The following is a 17,410-nucleotide window of genomic DNA, read 5'->3' as shown; positions in this document are numbered from 1 at the left end:
TGATTCTGGGATTCCACCATGCCGCCACACTCCGCCCCGCCCCTCTGACGCCGCTCCACGTCCTCGCCCCCTTGCTACAGCCGCCCCATAAAGTGGGCGGCGGCGGCGAGGCGGCTCCTCATGGAGAGCTGCGCGCGGCCGGCACCTGTTGTGCTACGGCGACTCCTTTGCCCCGTTCTCTCTGCGTCTCTGTCGCCACCCGCCCCGGGACCGACGATGCGGGCCGTGGTGCTGATGGCCGCACTGGCCGTGCTGGCAGGTGCGTGAGGGACGGGACGGGACAGGACGGGACGGGAGATCGGGAGAGACAGGGACTCGGCGGAGCCCGCGCTCGCGCCTGAGGGGGGCTCGCGCCTGAGGGGGGCTCGCGCCTGAGGGGGGCTCGCGCCTGAGGGGGGCTCGCGCCTGAGGGCAGCCCGCGCGCCGCGGCCGTGGGCGGGAAAGCGCCTGAGGCGAGTGAGGGAGCCTGAGGCGAGTGAGGGAGCCTGAGGCGAGTGAGGGAGCCTGAGGCGAGTGAGGGAGCCTGAGGCGAGTGAGGGAGCCTGAGGCGAGTGAGGGAGCCTGAGGCGAGTGAGGGAGCCTGAGGCGAGTGAGGGAGGACTCCGCGCTCGGTGGCGACCCTTCTGCCCGCCCCGCTCACGGCGCCCTTTCTCCTCCCTCAAAGCGACCCGTGCGGCCGCCGGCTCCTCGCCCAACGCCACGGAGCCGCAGCGGCACGAAGAGCGGGAGGCCGGGAGTCGTGAGGGCGAGCCCGTGCCGGGTCCTGACTACGAGGAGGACGAGGAGGAGTACGAGGAGGCGCCGCCCGTTCACCAGTACATCGTGGACGACTTGATCCGAGGTGAGTCGGCGGCGCTGGGATCTTGCAGCTTGCGAGTCCCAACTTACGCCTTTTCTTTCTTGTAAATGCTGCTGTGCTTAGCTCGTGGAGTATGGAGCAAAAACGTGCTTGTGCTTGAAGCTGCTGCTTTAGAAATAGCTGTCGGGGTGGAAACCTAGCGTGAATGTGCTCAGGGTGTGTGGAAGCTGCGGGCCAGCCAGTAGCTTGCTATGTGTATCTTTATTTCCTGATAAACCTCACAGAAGGGCTGTGGTCAGGTGGCGACCACCTGCTTAGTGTAGAAGTATCAACGGAGATATAGGTGTTGTTTGACCCTAAGGGTTTGTTTTACATCAAGTTGTCTGTCTTGCTGCAAGATTTTTTTGGGGTAATTTCTGATGGTGACTTATTTGGTTTGGAGTCAACTGAAGTTTTCATGGGAAAGCAGACACTTAAATCCCTTAAGTGGCCACAGGAAAGTTAGTTAAGCATCTTTAGGCCCATCCTTCACTGTCAATAGCTGTGTGTATTTATTGTAATTTGCCTGCTTGCTGAGCTGTGAGGAGATCTGAGCAGTCCGCCTTACTGTGGGAATGGAAGCCTTTTGTTGGTTCTGGGCTGAGCGTAGTTGCAGTACAAGCCAGGTATCTACAAGTGATTTGAACCTCAGTAGGTGTGAGTAGGCTGGTCCTGTTGCCTCCGGGGTGGATCTGACTACTGATTTTCCTGCAGTGGCACCCTGAGCCTTGAATGTGACTAAAGGACCTTTTAAAATTAGTGGGACCATGCTCAGTATGGTCACTTGAGGGAACTGGTGGACTTCTGCTTAAATTCCCTGTGAAGATCACTGGGGGAGACGCGCCTGTCAGTGTTGCCGAGCAGTTTAGCCTGTCAAACTACTGGCTTGGTGACTGAAGTGCTGTCTTAAGTGCCCAGAAACCAGACTCGTTACCTAAGGTGGTTGGTTTGTAGACCAGCTCTTCTGCTTGGCGTGAGGTTTATCTGTGGATAAACCTTGAAGCTGTTATGATTCAGCTGCGGATGGCTTTCCTGGCCGTGCAGCCTGCAGACAGGGACACAGAGATCGAGCTGACAAGCTGAGCCTGGGAGAGGGAGGAAGGGAAGCGGCCTCAATTATGAAAGCGCGAACCTAAAGATCAAGTCAGGCAGGACAGGACAGGGGCTCGCTCCTTTGTCAGGAGTCAGCTCGCACTTCCAGGCACAGGAAACCTTGCTGCAGGAGCCGTGTACCTCGTTTACATATTAATATAGCTCATACGGTTTTAATCAGACTTCTGGTTGCTGAAGGCATTTCTGCTTTTAAGTAACTTCAAGCCAGGCTTGTTCCTCTAGAAGTGAAAATGATCAGCTGTCTAGACAACAGTGAGCTACACCTTGTTTCTTTGAATGGGCTCTCAGCACCAGAAATACAGGGTTAGGAAGTAGTTAGATCCAGTTGAGCCCTATTGTGGTGGTTGCCTGTACACATAGAGCTGTGGGTAAAATATTAATCACCCGAAAATGATTTTCATTAGGTCTTCAGAGCAGAAGAGCAAAAGTGGAGCTTGTTGTAAATAGCTCTGCCGTTTCCTAGGGCCTATTTAAATCCCCCGGGTAACTGTTACTCCTGAGCGGCAGTGTTGCCCTGCCAGCCGGTTTAGAGCCAGCAGTGCAGGGGGCGGGTTTTTGCTGTGCCAAGTTAGTCCAAATTATTGAACTTGGATTGCTGCATGGGGCAGCTCTGGAGCTTCTGACCCTCAGTCAGTGGCTGGTTTGTTCTCCTCAGCGAAAGGAACGTGATTACCCTCGCCTAAATCCCAGGGCTACGAAGTCACCAGGATTTTAAGCCACCCTCTTCTAGAGGTTTGCCTTAATTGAGATAATGAGGGGCAGCAGTGAGCGGCAGAGTAAATAGTCTGACTGTCATGGACTCTGGCCTTCACTCCTTCCCTGTGCTCAGCATCTCTCACAGAGCACGAGAACTGCAAAGGAACTCTCTCCTTCTGAAGACAGCACTGCAGGTTGTTTAGGAGGAACAAGTATGCCAACCGGGATAGCAAGCTGCTTTGCCTCGGCAAGTGCCCAGGACTATCTAGCGAGTTACAGTGCCTTTCATCACTGATGCAAATGGAGAGTTTAGAGACGTGGAGCTATTAGCCTTGTACCTGAGCCCATATAAAACTAGAGGATGGCTTGGCTCAGCATGAACTCCCTATTCTTTACAGGCCTTTGCTTAAAACTGCTATTGCTCTCAAGTGTCTAATGCTATGAAACGCTGCAGTCCTGCATCTCTGCTGCTCTTCATCTTTGGTGGCTCTTGGCTCATCTGCTTCTACTGCCTCTGGTCTGCATGGCACGGGACTTAAGCGTACCAGAGTTGTGCTTCAAAGAGCTGCTGAGCTTGCAGCCTTTGTGCTGGGTGGGAGATGCCCAGCAGCATTCTCACTTGCATCCTGTGCTTCCTGGTCACAGATTCTCCTGCGGTGGTGGTCCTCCTGGCTCTCATCAAATTCTTCAATTAAATTTTCTCAGAACTGTGCTTTCTAGCACTTTTATACCGAGTCATCGTGTTCTTTTTTCAGTTGAACCTGTGGTTAAACCCAAGCCAGCGAAGAGGGGGGGAGAGAAGAATGCTGGCAAATCAAGAAGGAAGAAAAACAGAGGGAAAAACAAGAAGAAAGGGACTCCCTGTGAAATGGAATACAAAAACTTTTGCATCCATGGAGAATGCGTATACCTAGAACATCTCCAGATGGTGACCTGCAAGTAAGTTACTTGTAGCTTGTGAGTTAGGTGTCATTGCCATGAGCCAGTGGCAAATGAGGGCTCAGAGGAAAGATCAGGTATCAGCTTGGTATAGATCCATCTCCTGCAGTATTTTGACTGAGAATCCTTCTGCCATGTAAATTAAGTGATGATGGAATCTGAGATGCATAACAAGCCACTGAACTCATCAGTTGGTCATAAACTCAAACCAAAAGAATGAAAAGGCGTGTCTTTCTGGAACATCACACCCAAACTAATCTCGACTTGTTGAAATGCTGACAAACCTTGTGCTAGAGCAGTGACTGCGTTTCATGAACCTGCTCTGAAGTGAGCACCTTGAGGTTCATGGGAAACTCGGAAGATGTCTAAGTCAGGTCTGACTATGTGTGGGTGTCCTTGGCTCCAGACAGCACAAGAGCTGATAAGAACTTGTGTTAATATTTACTTGCAGGTGTCATCAGGATTTTTTTGGTGAGCGCTGTGGTGAACAGTTCATGAAGACTCAAAGGAAGAATGATGTGGCAGACTACTCAAAGACTGTGCTGGTAGTGGTGGCTGTGCTGCTCTCGAGCGTCAGCTTCATTACTGTACTTATCATTGTGATAGTGCAGTAAGTATTACCCTCTTTGGTGTCTGTCTTCCTGCGGTGTGAGCGGGGCCTGTGCCCAGTAACCCCAGAATGTGCATGGCCCATCTGAGTTAGCTTTGTGAAAAGCAGCTGGAAAGGATGAGTTCTTATCCCAGCTTGGCTATGTCTGGAGGGTAGAAGCAAGGTCTGTGACCCTTGTGTTGTAAACCAAGAGCCTTTCTGTGCTTGCTACAGCCAGGGTAGAGTGCTGCAGAACAACAGCAGGAAGCCCAGGAGGAGCATTAATGCTGACGCAGGACTGCCTTCCCTCATCCTGGTAGAGAAACCTGCAAGCAGCAATGTGATAGCCTCATGCATGGCTGTTAGCCAGCAGCTGCATGCACAGGTGGAGGGTAGGAAATGGTCCTCTAAGAGTCCATTTGTAAATGGATGTTGCTGGGCTTAAATGCCTGCTCTTGGAGGGGAAGCAAGCGGGGAGGCAAATGCTGGTGGTCCCAAATTCTGCTTGCTGTTAAAAGGAAGGGAACACTATTTCAGCTGAACCAGCTCCTGCAGTTCAGTGCGGTGGGATGTCTGAATCTGGAGTCCTGGTGAGAATAAATTCTAAGACCTTTTCTGAGTACCTGTTTCAAACCATGTAACAAACTGAATATTGAAACAGTCCTGCAGTTCTGTCACTGCAGCTCCAGCGCTGTAGGGCCTGGGATATTATAGCAACTCCAAGGTTCAGTCTAATTTTAGATCTTGATGAAGCACATCATCTGAATTGGGTACGTGCTGTACCTTTTCCTGCAATTCAGGAAACAAGGTACGCTTTGTCATTTCAGTGTTGCTTCATATTTAACTCTGAACTGGAGGAATGCTGGGATGAACACTTGTTCTCTGAACACTGCCTCATTCCTTGCTGCTAGGAGAGATAACCAGTTCTGTAGTGCTCTAAGAGCAAATGATTCTTGGTAGTTTATGAAGTGGGTTTGCTTCGTGTTCTGAACTCTCACAAGGTGGGTGCGTGCTAATCTGTACCCTCATCCAGAGAAGCTGCTTGGAGTAGTCACTAAAAAGCACTGGAGAAAGTGGGGGGAAATGTGTAAGGGGCTTCCTTATTATGTATTCAAGGGACAGGGACTAGATTTGAAGCCTGCAGGGCTCTGCTGTGGAGAGGAGGAAGACAGTGTTGTCTCTGCAGCTATAAACTCAAGCTGCTAGGAAATCTGTCTCCCAGAAAGTCTTTTGGAGCTTTGCTCAGTCCCAGCAATAACCTCTCTTAATCTTGCTCCCTAATCTGGTTTAAGCTAAGAAGCTCTATCTCTGTGAGGCACAAGTGTTGACATCTAGTTCAGGGGTTCCTTGATTTTACCAGCAGATATTGCTTGATGCTGAATGCTTAAAAACTGTCTTGCTTGAAACTCCCTGGTGCCAAGGAGCTGCTGGAGGTTTCACAGAACATGAGTCCAAATGCTGCAGAGGATGGGGAAGCTGGTGACAACCGGATGTGCATCAGGGTTCAAAATTATCTCTAACGTGCCGTAATTCCACAGGGTCAGGAAAAAGTGTCCTCAGTATGAAGAGAAAGAAGAAAGGAAAAAACTCCGACAAGAAAACAGAAATGGCAATGTTGGTGTGTAAATGGGGAGAAAACAGGTATGAATGCTGACTTCAAACACCTCTCAGTCCTTCCAGGCTGTGTGGGAATTGCATGCTTGTTTTGCAAAGCTAGTGTTTGCTTTTCGTGCTTCAAGTGTCTTGAAACACATAGGTTACATGTGAGCAGCTGGCTTGGTTTTCTGGTTTCTCAAAACCACCTTGAGTTATACAAGTTGTTCAACAGCTCTATTAAATTTCTGGCTGTGTTAAAGACCATGTGAGGATGGGAAGCTGTACTGAGATAAGTGGAGCTATCTCAGTAGAGATAGCTCCTCAGAGGAGGAAGTCCTGAATATCTGGACAGAGGGAGATGTAGCGCAGGAAACAGTGGTAGACTTCAGTCATGGAAGATGGTGCCGCAGCATCATCACCTCTTAGAAGAAAAATACTGAGCATTGTTCATATCTTTGCTGCAAGGAGAGTTTCAGGAAGTTTCTGGTGCTCAGAAGCTGTGGACTAAAAGGAAGCTGTGAGTTCTGTGAGCACCACAAAGTTCAAAGTCAAGTTTCATACTGTCACAGCAACTGAGGCCCAAAGCTCCTTGGCTTATGTGGATTGCCTCTGGGAGTGATCTAGTGGATTTTACTGAGCAGGCAAGTTGGTCTTTTCTGAGGCCAGGTGTAAGTAACGGTAGACTCAAGGACCATTACTGGAAAGGAGTCAGACAAGCTGAGGAGGAAGCCATACAAGATAGTCCTGCAAAATTCCAGCAGACCTGTCAAGTTTTGCTTTGCCACATGTCAGCTATAGGTATTTTCTAGCTTTGTCCAGTGTCAGTTGGAGGGTTTTGCTCGAAGCTTACTTAAGCTGAAGACTCTCTGTCAGTGTCCTCAGGTGTGTGCACATCCTTAAGCTACCTGCCTTGCTCGGTGGCTTGCCGTGGTGCTAGCACAGGGTGCTTGTGTCTCGGATGGTGATTAATGTGCCTGGTCTGCCCGTTACAGAGCAATTCTGAAGTGGCCATTGCCAAGCTGCAGGGTACCTCTGGCTGCCTGACGCATCCACCTGGACACTGTGGGCTGGAGCTGTTGCCACTAAGCCCTCATTCATCAAGAGAGAGGCTGCTGCAAGGAGATGTCAACGGGCCACTTGCTACCGAAGCACTTGCTGAGGACAACAGTTATGACTGCATCTTGGCACAGCGATGTGGAAGGAGCCAGGGCTCCTTGGGGGACAGTACCTGTTGTCAAGACCTGCTGGAGGCTACTGCTACCAAGCCTTCTCTCTCTGTGCTAGAGCTCCAGTCTCGGCTGTTTTGTGGATTGACGTTGTTCTCTTAGCAAGTCTCCTTTGGCAGCTCTAGCTCTAAGGGGGGAAAACCTGTTGCTGCTTTCAGGACTGGATGGAAGGGAGGAAATCCTCTTCCTTCACTCTGCACAAGTGAGAAAGAGAAAGAGGTTGGGATGGCTTCTCTCCCTGGACCTCAGTGGATGAAAGACCTAATTCTGTTGTCACTGTGCTCTCTATCCATATTGGCTTCCAAGAGCTTCATCTGTAGTTGTGACTTGCAGGGCGTTGGTGACAGATCTTTGTGAGCCCCACCTGGGCTCTGTTACTGTGTGTGTGGAAGTAATCCCTCCTAGTTCCGTGGGACTCGTGGTGTGAGTGGAGCTATCCGTTTGCGTGTGTGCTAGTCTGAGTTAACGTTAGTCTCCTCAGGATGCTGAGACAGCGGATGCAAGACCTGAAGCTTTGCATCTAAAGGAATTAAGATCCGTGCTCCAACCAACTGATAAGGCTGGACCCATCTCTTGTAAACACAAAGCTACTTCTGTTAAACAGATACTTGTTGCTGCTTTAAGCTGTGCTTAAATATAAAAAAATTCACATCAGATCTCATCAGTTTAACTTGACTAGGAACATGTTCCTTTGAAGAATTTAATTCAGGTGCTGATGCTTTGCAAGCAGTGGTCTCTTGTGCTCTGCGTTCAGGTGTGAAGACATAATCTTACCTCAGTCTTTTCTGACCCAGGTGTCCTTGGTTTCTTAACTGTCCATGCAGTCTTGAGCACAGAATATTATTTGAGTTCAGTTTCTTCTTGGAAAAGTGATTGTGTTCTGTATAAACAGAGCAGGATTCCTCTGGTAGCAGAGAAACAGCATTAATTGTCAAGTTGTATCTGTAAATGTGTAAATATTTATTACTGTATTTAATATTTAATGTTTCCATAACAAACTTATTTATTTTATAATTAAACTTTTTACATAACCTAATCATGGTAAGATTTTTTTTCTTGCTCTCAGGAGTACATGTAAACACTTGAAATTAGAGCTTGGTTTCTCCTCAAAGCAAGAATTTCAACACTTGGGAGCACAAAGTACTGCTGTGAAGAACTGCAGCCGTGTGTCAGGCATGGGCTTGGTGCTCTTACAAGAGTGCAAACTGTTTGTAAACAAAATGTACAAATGCAAGTACCTGTTTGGGTAAGAAGTCCATTTCATTCAGCTAGGAGGGATCTTCTAGTTCCTGAATTGGGGCGAGGCTAAGTCAGCCATCTCCTTGGCAGCCAAACTTCGCACTGAGGTTTGAGCAGATGTAGCCCTTTGCACTTGAGTCAAGAGTTGGAATATTGAATGGCAAGAGCTTTTCATCTCTGTGCAGTCAGAGAATTTGGACAGCAGCTTGACACCTGGTCTTAAATAAATGAGGAAAAGCAGCATAGCCTCAGGCCAGTTACTCCTGAAGCAGAAAGGGAGCCTTGGCCTTGACTGTCCCCTTGGAATTTGTTCTCTTCCTTGGTATTTATTAGCCCAACTATGTATTCATGTTCCCTCTAAGCACTTGTATCGGTGAGCTGGGGTCTAAATTCAGAGTTGCCTTAAAAAAAAAAAAAAAGGAGTTTCAAGGAGGAGAGTTTGGATTTGTACAGTTAAAAAGAAGGGGATAGAGAAGATTTTTTGGGGTCCTTTTTCATAAGCATCTTCAAGAGGTGTTGATGGCTGGGACTTGACTGGAAGCAGAGCTGAAGAAAAACCCCAGCCATCAGTTTTACTTAGGATGCAGGTTGTGTATCCCGTGTAGGGTGAGAGCTCAGTCCTGCCTGGAGATGCTGAGATGCCTTGGCCTGAGCTCGCCAGGGAGTTCTCAGGCTCTGAGAGCAGCCTGTATGGTACGTAGCTGAGGTACAGGTAAGGTATTGCAACACCTCTTGGGAAGATTGCAAGACTTCATTCCAGGGAACTTGCTTCATTACCAAAGTAAACAGCATTTCTCCAAGTGGCTTTTCCACAGACATTTGCTATTAGAGCTCTGGCAAGAAAAGCTGTTTCTGTCAGTCATGCCAAGATTTTTTTGCTTTGGAGTAAACAAGCTTGATCTCAGTGGTAACCAAGCCATGGCCTAGTGGGACTGGGGATGGATTATAACTCCCTTTTAAGAGCCTTTAGACTCTTCTCCAGAAACTTTTCTCTCTCTAGTCTGCATTTTGGGGAAAGTAGCAAGTTTTTTACTTGTTAAGCTAAACCAACACTAGCATGGGAAATAGAGCTGTTCTCCCTCTTTCCTCCCCAGCTTCTAAGCCTGACAGGAGTGAAGCTATCAGTGTAAGTTGTAGATTCCATCTGTTGTGTACTTTTAATACCCTCATTACTGAGTGGGCTGCAAAGTATTTTCTGAAAACAAGGAGCTGGGAACTGGAGAGGCAACAGTGGAGGGCAGGATTCATAGAAGACTTTGTCCTCCCTAAGGATTTAGATTACAGCCAGGTTTTCTGAGAGGTTGTGCAGCCAGCAACTCTGCTGCAGAGTTCTTGTTTGTGCTTTGCTCTTGGTCAGTCACATCCAGCTCAGCTGTAGCTCTTGCTAGCTGAGCTTTGCCGTGCCTGAGGGATGATGCTGTCTAATGCAGGACAGGGAGCTGCCACTGTTCCCTGTGGTGGCTTTTGGAGCACTCGGGACTGTTTTCTGTGTTTGGGAAACTAAATGCAGGGAACCGAGGGCAAATCTCACTGTCCATGCATGGCATAGGTAATTATAAATCCAGAGCTGATGTTTGTAAGAAAGTAAAAATTCCCTTCATTATGCTTTAATCAATTACCAGTTCTGGCGAGCAATTATGTGTTTTTCCTACTATGGCCCTGGCTAATAACAGCCTGCTGCAAGCTTCTGAACAGAAGTGTGATGCACAAGCACCATCTAGACCTGCAGTGTCCAGTGGGTTGGTTGCTTAAAAGAACCCACAATAGATGGGTGGAGCTGGGTGTCTGGAAGTCTCTTGCTGTCCAAGGATGCTGTGCTTGTGTGACAAGAAAATCTAATTTGCTGCAAGGCACGGGCAAAGATTATGTTTACTGTTGATCCTGCACAGCCAGGTCTGCCCTTCAGGACATACATCATCTGGCTTTTGACCTCCTCTCCTCACCATGGAGTTACCTCGTTTCACTGAGTATGCCTGGATTTCTGGTCACACATCTTATTAATAAGTTATACCTCCAGATTTTTCTTGGCCTTCCATTGACTATGCTGCTTGGAGAGGAGTTCACTTCTACAAGTGTCCTTCTCACTTGTAGCTGCTTCAGGGAGGACCTGGGGGAGGAGCCTCATGTGCTTGCACAATTTTCTGCACACAGGGCTGATTTGGCAAGGTATTTTTGATATCCAGATCAGTATCCAGGGATAATGTGATGGTCATGCCTTCTTGCACAATTCTTTTGTCTCTCCTGAACGTTTTGTTCTCTGTGACTGCTGTAGAAAGAACGATAGCTCATCACGGCATTATCGATTGTGCACTTAATGGAGCTTTTGAGCGTTTGCAGTTGTCTGTGACCGGGGAGCTTCCTGTCTGCTTCTGGATTTGGCTTCCCTCCTCCTGCCCACCTCCCGCTATCCCCCTTTTCCCTCAGAGCAGTAGCAGATATTAGTCTGAACTTCAGAAATGTTCCTCGGTAAATTCAGATGCACGTGGACATCTGTAAAGGCCACAGTTTGTACTGTCAGCGATCCCAGGTAGCTGTGCAGTGGTTTGCTTCACCCGCATTTGAGTTGTTTGCCATTTCCAAACACTGGTGTAAAGGTTTGAGCCTTTAACAGACTTTGGGTGTTTTTGTAGCAGTATACTTGCCTAGCATTACTGATACTTCAGTAAACTCCCTGAGCAAGCATGCCTGAAAGCAAGGCTGTGAACTGGGACGGATGCTTGTCTGTCTTTGGAGGGGTGCACTAACTGTGTGTTCTGCTTCAGAGAACAATGCTGCACTCACCTGGCTCTTGAGGCATTCTTGGCTAGGGAGCCGTGGCTGCATGCCCTTGGTGACCGCTGAATGCAGGGAGTGAGCGTGTGCAAGGAGCAAGGGCTGCTTTTTGCTGTCACTGTCGGACTGCTCACATGGGACAGATAAGTGGACAGAGGGGTCAGACAGTTCTTAGTAAGCAAACCTAGCTTCCCTCTCATTTTATGAGGAAAGATGTGCATACCTATCATTCCTCTGTTGGTTACACCTTTCCTGAGCCAGTCATCCTCATTTGCTGCAGGTCTGGCTTTGTCTGTGACTTGGGAGAAGCTCAGCTGAGGCAGCTACACCTGTGAGTGTCAGAGCCTCTCTTGAGGCCCACAGCCAAGGAAGCAGGACTTGAGCCTTCTTCAGCCAAAGAAGACCTCTGATGTAGCACATTCTAAGTCCAAAGTAGAGAAATTATTTCAAAATGCATTTTGCTGGTAAGGACTGTCAGTGCATCTTTTTTGAGAAAGAACCAGTTGTCATTTATAGGCTTTTTGTGTCATTAAGATATATCTTTTTGCATATGGTTCAGAAAACCAATTCTTAGCTCAGTATTTTTTGACTGAAATAATGCAGTCTGTTCTCTTTGCATACTGGGACAAGAAGCAAAGCTAAATAAGCTGGTAGTCTGATCTAATCCAGCATTTCCAATATGTCTTAACCTAGATGTGATACCCTCATTCCAACATCATGCACTCGAAGTCAGAGAACACTACAATCACTTCTAGCTGCATTTGGGTTCCTGCCTTTTGATGCTTCGTTCCAGACCTTGGCAAATAGTTTCCTTCTTTGGGTGTGCTTTTTCCTTACACTGCTGCAGTGAATTTGTATTTGGGCATCAGACGGCAGTCGGAGGCTGGATTGGTTTGTGGGTGGTGCTGGAAACCTGCTGTTCTTCCAAAGGATTAAAAAAGTGCTGCTGCTGTTGATGTGCCAGTAGTTACATTGTCTTTGCTTAGGAAAGGAAATATTTTCAGCACTGCAGGTAACCAGTTAAAAAAAAAAAGTGGAAACAGAAATTAATTTTAGAAGTTTAAAGTGAGGAATGTCTTTTAAAATATCTCTGTTAGAGCATTCACAGCTCCTGTTAGTGCAGGGTCATTGCATCTCAGCAAAATCTCAGACAGGGCGATGTCTTGTTAGGTCTCCCTTCCTCTCCTTGCATCCCTGCTGGGATGGGAATGTAAACCGTTGGTGCTTGAACAGGGGCTGACCCTGGTAGCTGTCCCAGGTTTTACCCAGAAGACTGCCCTTGCCTTGCATTGTGTACCCTCACGTTCCAAGGTGATGTCATTTATGTTCGTAAATTATTGGAGGTGCGCACGGCAAATGCAGATGAAGAGTTTCAAACGAAACTTGTAAGTGTAATTGGGGTAGGTACCGAGTTAGTGTGGCTCCCATTGATACTTGTCTGCATTGCTTTCAGACCGTATCTGGCTCCTTGCAGTTAAAAGGCACTTCCCTGCCTCATGCCTGGGGATGATTACTGTTGGGGATGAAAGGCAGACGCCTCCTGGGTGGAGCGGAGCACAGCAAAACCAAACCAGGGCTTAGGGCAACAAACGTTCTGTCAGGTCTCGGTCCCCCTCATTTATGATGAAAGCTTTTCAAATACGTGCACAGTAGTGATGTGTGTCAGTCCTGTGAGGTGTTCCAGGGAAGCGCTATAGCATGTTGCCTGGTAAAGACAGCAGCAGTTGGGATTTCAGCTGGAAGGAGGGTGATGTGGAAGGACAGGGTAGCAGGGTCGAGCAAAGTGGGCCGGAATAAGGACACTTCTCTCACAGGATAGGCGTAGCAAGGAATACTAAGGCATATTGATGTGTATTAAGGAATGACCCCTGTGCTAAGTGCATATCATAGTGCCAGTGCATAGCAGTTTCAGGGCCTTTGGCAGGCTCAGCAGGGAGCCTCTCTTCCTTTTCTACACCAGGGGAGAGACTAGAGGGAAAACTGATACAGTGCTGTGTGCTGTGTCAGGGATCAAGCCAGAAATCATTCACAGACCTTTGGCAAGGTTGCCCTAGCAGCAGTAGGAAGAAAAGGGTCCCCCTAGCTCAGCTGCACACTTATTTTTCTCGGTCACATTTACAATCTTATAAGGTTAGGAGACATCACATAGGAAAGATATGGTGCTGTTAGCTATGTAGCCATGCCTTTAAAAGATAAAGTTAAGATCTGGAAGAAGACATGATGTCCACAGACAAAAATGCTCATTGATTTTTCAAACCTCTTGTTAGGTGCATAGAAACTGCTGTTGTAGGTGCAGGCTTGCTGACAGTACCTGCAAAAAGATAGCTGGCGGAATTTTGTATTTGGGAAGGTCTTTCTGCAGATGTGAGGGGATTTCTGCTTATAGTGGAAGACAGGCAATGACTGATTTCATGCTTCGTCCTTGGTTTTCTGTTAAAAAAAAAAGGAAAAAAAGAACATTAGTGTTCAGCAATGCAGAGTGGAATTGAACTGGTTTTTCTCTGGGCTGACACAATTTACATAAGAAATCACTTACTGCAATGCTAATGAGCAAGCAGTGCAAGACTCAACAATGCATGTCTGTTAACAAAACTGTCACAGGAGAAGTTGGTACTGGGGTGGAACAGTGATGGTGGGGTGCTTGGTCACCATCAGCCCTGTCTCACCTGGGTCCTAGGAACATCAGCCTGCGTTTTGTCATGGATTTAGTGGGAACTCAAGGAAAACAGTGTGTTCAGAGGATCCCATCTTTTTGCTGTGCTCTGAAAAGTTCTGCTTTAAGACATGACTAAAGCATTTCATAATTCTTTTTGTTGAGATGATCTTGGCTTGTGCCAGAAGGACCTTTCATTCAGAAGGCATCCATAGGTAACTGAGACCTTGTTGATGCCTCAAGAACATTGTTTGAACACGTGGCTTGAATTTGCATCTTTCTCTCTGCTAAAACCTTGTTTCTGGTTTTATCTGGTTCTGAGTGTACTTGAACAGTGTTCACTGTTAGGCTGTTTGATCTTCAGGATGTGTTTTAGTTCCTGCTCTGGTGCAGAGCATGTGACATAAAGCTGTTAGACACTGAATCCTGAGTGGGAGTAGGGTGAGTGTTGCCACTGAAATATGCTCTGTGCTTTTCCGTCTCACGCCAGTGTTGCACAAGAGTCTCCAAATGAATCCCACTCAGACATCCCAAGTGATTGCACTACGGTTCAACACTATGATTCAGCATCCATGGCCTTGCTGGGGAGATGCTCCACAGAATGGTAAATTCACAGCAGAACGAGGCACCTTGTGCTCTCTTGGGAGGAGCCAATTAATAACAACATGATCTTCATCAAGTGTTCCTACCTTTAATGAAGGTGGGAAGCCTCTTGTCCCCTTGCTCAAATTTCATCACAGCCATCCCCTGGGCTCAGTGTGCAAGCCCGTCTGGACGGAGCTCTTTGGAAAGCAGCCAGCTGGTCCGCCAGGAGATTGGATCCAGTTGCATCAGCATGGGAGCAGGAATGCTCCCAGGGCTGGCAGGACCTGTCCTAACTGGTTTTCCAAAGCTCCTCCCACAAGAGCTCCTGCAAGGACATCCACTTACCTCACCAAAACCTGGGTGATCTGACCATCATGAAAGTAGAGCAGCTGTTACCTGGCAAAAACAGAGAAGGTTAACCTTTCCCTGGGCTCCCAAGTTGAGGACAGAGGGACACTTCAGCGTGAAACAGCACATAAGTGCTGTCAAGCCATCCTGCCTTAACTGTAGGACTATCACAGACTAGCATCTATCAAAACAAGGATGAGCCAGGCCCTTGTTTAGTAGAAGATTAGATCAATTGGTCTGTGATGATTAACAGCTGATGCTGCAGATAATTTTATGGAAAGCACTCTAGCCTTTCAGAAGGGCTGTCTCGGACTGACTGCTTTGTGCAGGGTTATCAGTGCTCTGCTCGTGACTTTACTGTGAACCTTTCTATCAGCCATGGTGCCTCAGTGAGGAAACAGTTGTAGCTTTTGGTCTTTTATATGTACAGTGTTTTGGTGTGAAGCTTTGTGGGAGCTTGAAGTTTTGGGGTTTTTTTATTTGTACTCGTTCACATCAGGTCTGAGTGTGCATAGTTGCCTGGTACTGTGAGCCACTCCCTTCAGGCACTAGACCCTAGAGATGCTTATTCACACAAAGGACTGGCTTCTGGCATGGAGGCATGGCCTGGGAACCTGAAGTTTCATGTACTTCTTTGGAGCAAGGGCATTCATGCCCCCTAAGACCAGTAGGGAGGGAGGCAATGGAGTTCAGTGTATGACCTTAATATTACTATAAAGACTTGAGAAAATAGCAAGACTTAACTTTTTTCCTCTCATAATTTTGAGTCTGTGTCATGATTTGGGAGGTCTGTCTGCCAGCTGTAGCGTGGCTTAAGCTGGGAACCAGAGATCATGAGTGAGAAGTCAGCAGCAGCAGCAAAGTTTCCATCTCTCTTGCAGGCAGCACGGGAGCAGGATATGGGCTGACATTCCAGCCCAGCTGATATCTTGTGCTCTGAAGGAAGTAGGACAAGCAGCAGACAAACCCTCAGGCCTGTTTATGAAATAGTCCTGTACAATAGCTCCCAAAGTGAAGTGCAGGGAGACTCACAGTTACCAGGGGAGAGGGGAGCAGGAAGCAGGGCTTGAGGGGAGGCTGTTAACTAAAGCCATGACCTATGCAAAAAGAAACCTGACAATTCCTTGTTCACCCCCCCAACCTTGCTAATGACTGCTGGAAAAGCTCTCTCCAATGCAAAGCATCTGGGATGACTTTGTAGCACAGAGAACAGTGATTAAACAGATGGTATCACCCACGAGCGCGGCTGAGCACGGCTTGTACATGTCTTGGGGAGAAACAGGATATGCCACACAAGAGAGTGCTTTGCATTGGCTTGCTGTGCCCACACACCTTCTGTGTGACCTGGTGTGGCGTGTCTGCCTGGCAGCCCTCAGCCACAGCACCGGGCTCGCATGGCTCACTGCAGCACAGAGGCCTGGCCAGTGCCACTGGGGGCACCGAGCACTGGAGTACTGGGCATGAAAGATGCACTGGAGGTGGTTTTTTCCCTGCTGCTCTGCTGGGAAGGTTTCAGCCTGCTTAGAGTGTAGCCTCCTGGTACCTCTTGCTCTTCCTTGCTGTCTCTCTCTGTGGGCATTATGTGTGTGAAAAGCTGTTGCCCCCCAATACACATGCCCTGTGTTTCCCTAAGGAACCCTGACCTTCTGCTTTCCCTTCCCTCAGAAGCTGCGATTGGTGATACTTCACACTTTTAATCATGCCTTTTCTCAGTACCCCTGTCAGATCTATGTAATGTGCTATGCTCTCTCAGAGAATCAGCGTAGCTGAGTGGGGAATTCACCCCTGGCATAAAGACCTGACACTTGCAGGATATCCCATGAGCCTCAGGTCTGTTTGCACATTTTTAACTGCTGTGATTAGTTTGTGGCCATTGAGAGTCCTGTTAGTGTAGCAGTGCTGCTCTCATGTCCTGGCTCAACTGCAGTGGGATGATGATGCCTCTCCAGGACCTCTTTACTATCTCTTTCAGGATAGTGCTCTCTAAGCTATTCATGGCTTTTTATCCTAAGCTGTGTGCTCTTGGCTGTTGTGGTGAGGGATGTCTGGCTGGAGGTTCCAGCAAGGTGTAGGCAGTGTCTTGCAGTGTCTGAGGCATTACTTCTCCCTGTGGAGCCTTTCTTGAAGAGGTTGAGCAACCAAGAACTGCAACAGGAGTGCTTTGTGACCTCGTTTCAAAGCTGTAGGAAACCAGCAGCAGGGCCATGACCATTGCCTCGTGCTTCTGTCAGTCAGCATGGCTCCATGGTGCTCCTGGAGTGCATGAACCAGCACTAGTCTAACCCCTCTAAGCAGTATTAGGCTGATCAACTATTGAGCCTTAAAGGTTTTTCCAACAGAATCAGAAAATACTAGGATTACATGAGTTAGTCTGGAGATTTCACCTTGTTCTGCACAGCCTCCCAGAAAGGTTTCTATCTTCCTTTGGCCAGGTGAGAACCAAATTCTCCATTAGTGACATGCCTTCAATACCGACCTGTTTCTTCTCCACCTCCCAGCAGATGAGGTGTGAGCTGCAGTGTACAAAGGAGGCACTGAGCCAGGCTTGGGAAGCCGACCTCCCTGTTCATATTGTCTTCCTGATGCAATCCTTCCTCCCAGCGCTGCTGCAACCAGAGTGGGGCTGCCTGCTAGTCTGAGCTGTATTCTTTAGAAAGGCCCAGCTGTCAGAGTTTAGCCCCCAGAAGAGAGAGCCCAGGTGAAGGTGTCAGTCAGCTCTCCTGCAGCCCTGTGGGATTTTCGGTGAGTCACTGGAAAATGGGAGGTGAAGAGAATTTGCTCTGAGAAATGCCATGCAGTCATCTCTTCCTAGCCTG

The 17,410-nt window shown here is 48.1% G+C and overlaps 1 protein-coding gene across 1 annotated transcript; it reads left to right on the top strand.

Annotated features, from left to right (window-relative positions):
• Positions 1 to 216: 216 nt before the first annotated feature.
• AREG (amphiregulin) lies at positions 217 to 5,816 on the top strand (the record flags this gene model as incomplete). Its single annotated transcript, XM_084204833.1, has 5 exons — positions 217 to 259; positions 665 to 841; positions 3,403 to 3,586; positions 4,038 to 4,196; positions 5,714 to 5,816. 5 exons carry the CDS (start codon positions 217 to 219, stop codon positions 5,799 to 5,801), a joined length of 651 nt encoding a protein of 216 aa, XP_084060959.1. The 3' UTR covers positions 5,802 to 5,816.
• Positions 5,817 to 17,410: the final 11,594 nt, after the last annotated feature.

This window comes from Fringilla coelebs, assembly GCF_963513975.1.
Source record: "Fringilla coelebs genome assembly, chromosome: 4".
NCBI classification, from domain to species: Eukaryota; Metazoa; Chordata; class Aves; order Passeriformes; family Fringillidae; genus Fringilla; species Fringilla coelebs.
The sequence above is the reverse complement of the archived record's forward strand: the minus strand, read 5'-3'. Positions and strand labels throughout refer to the sequence as shown.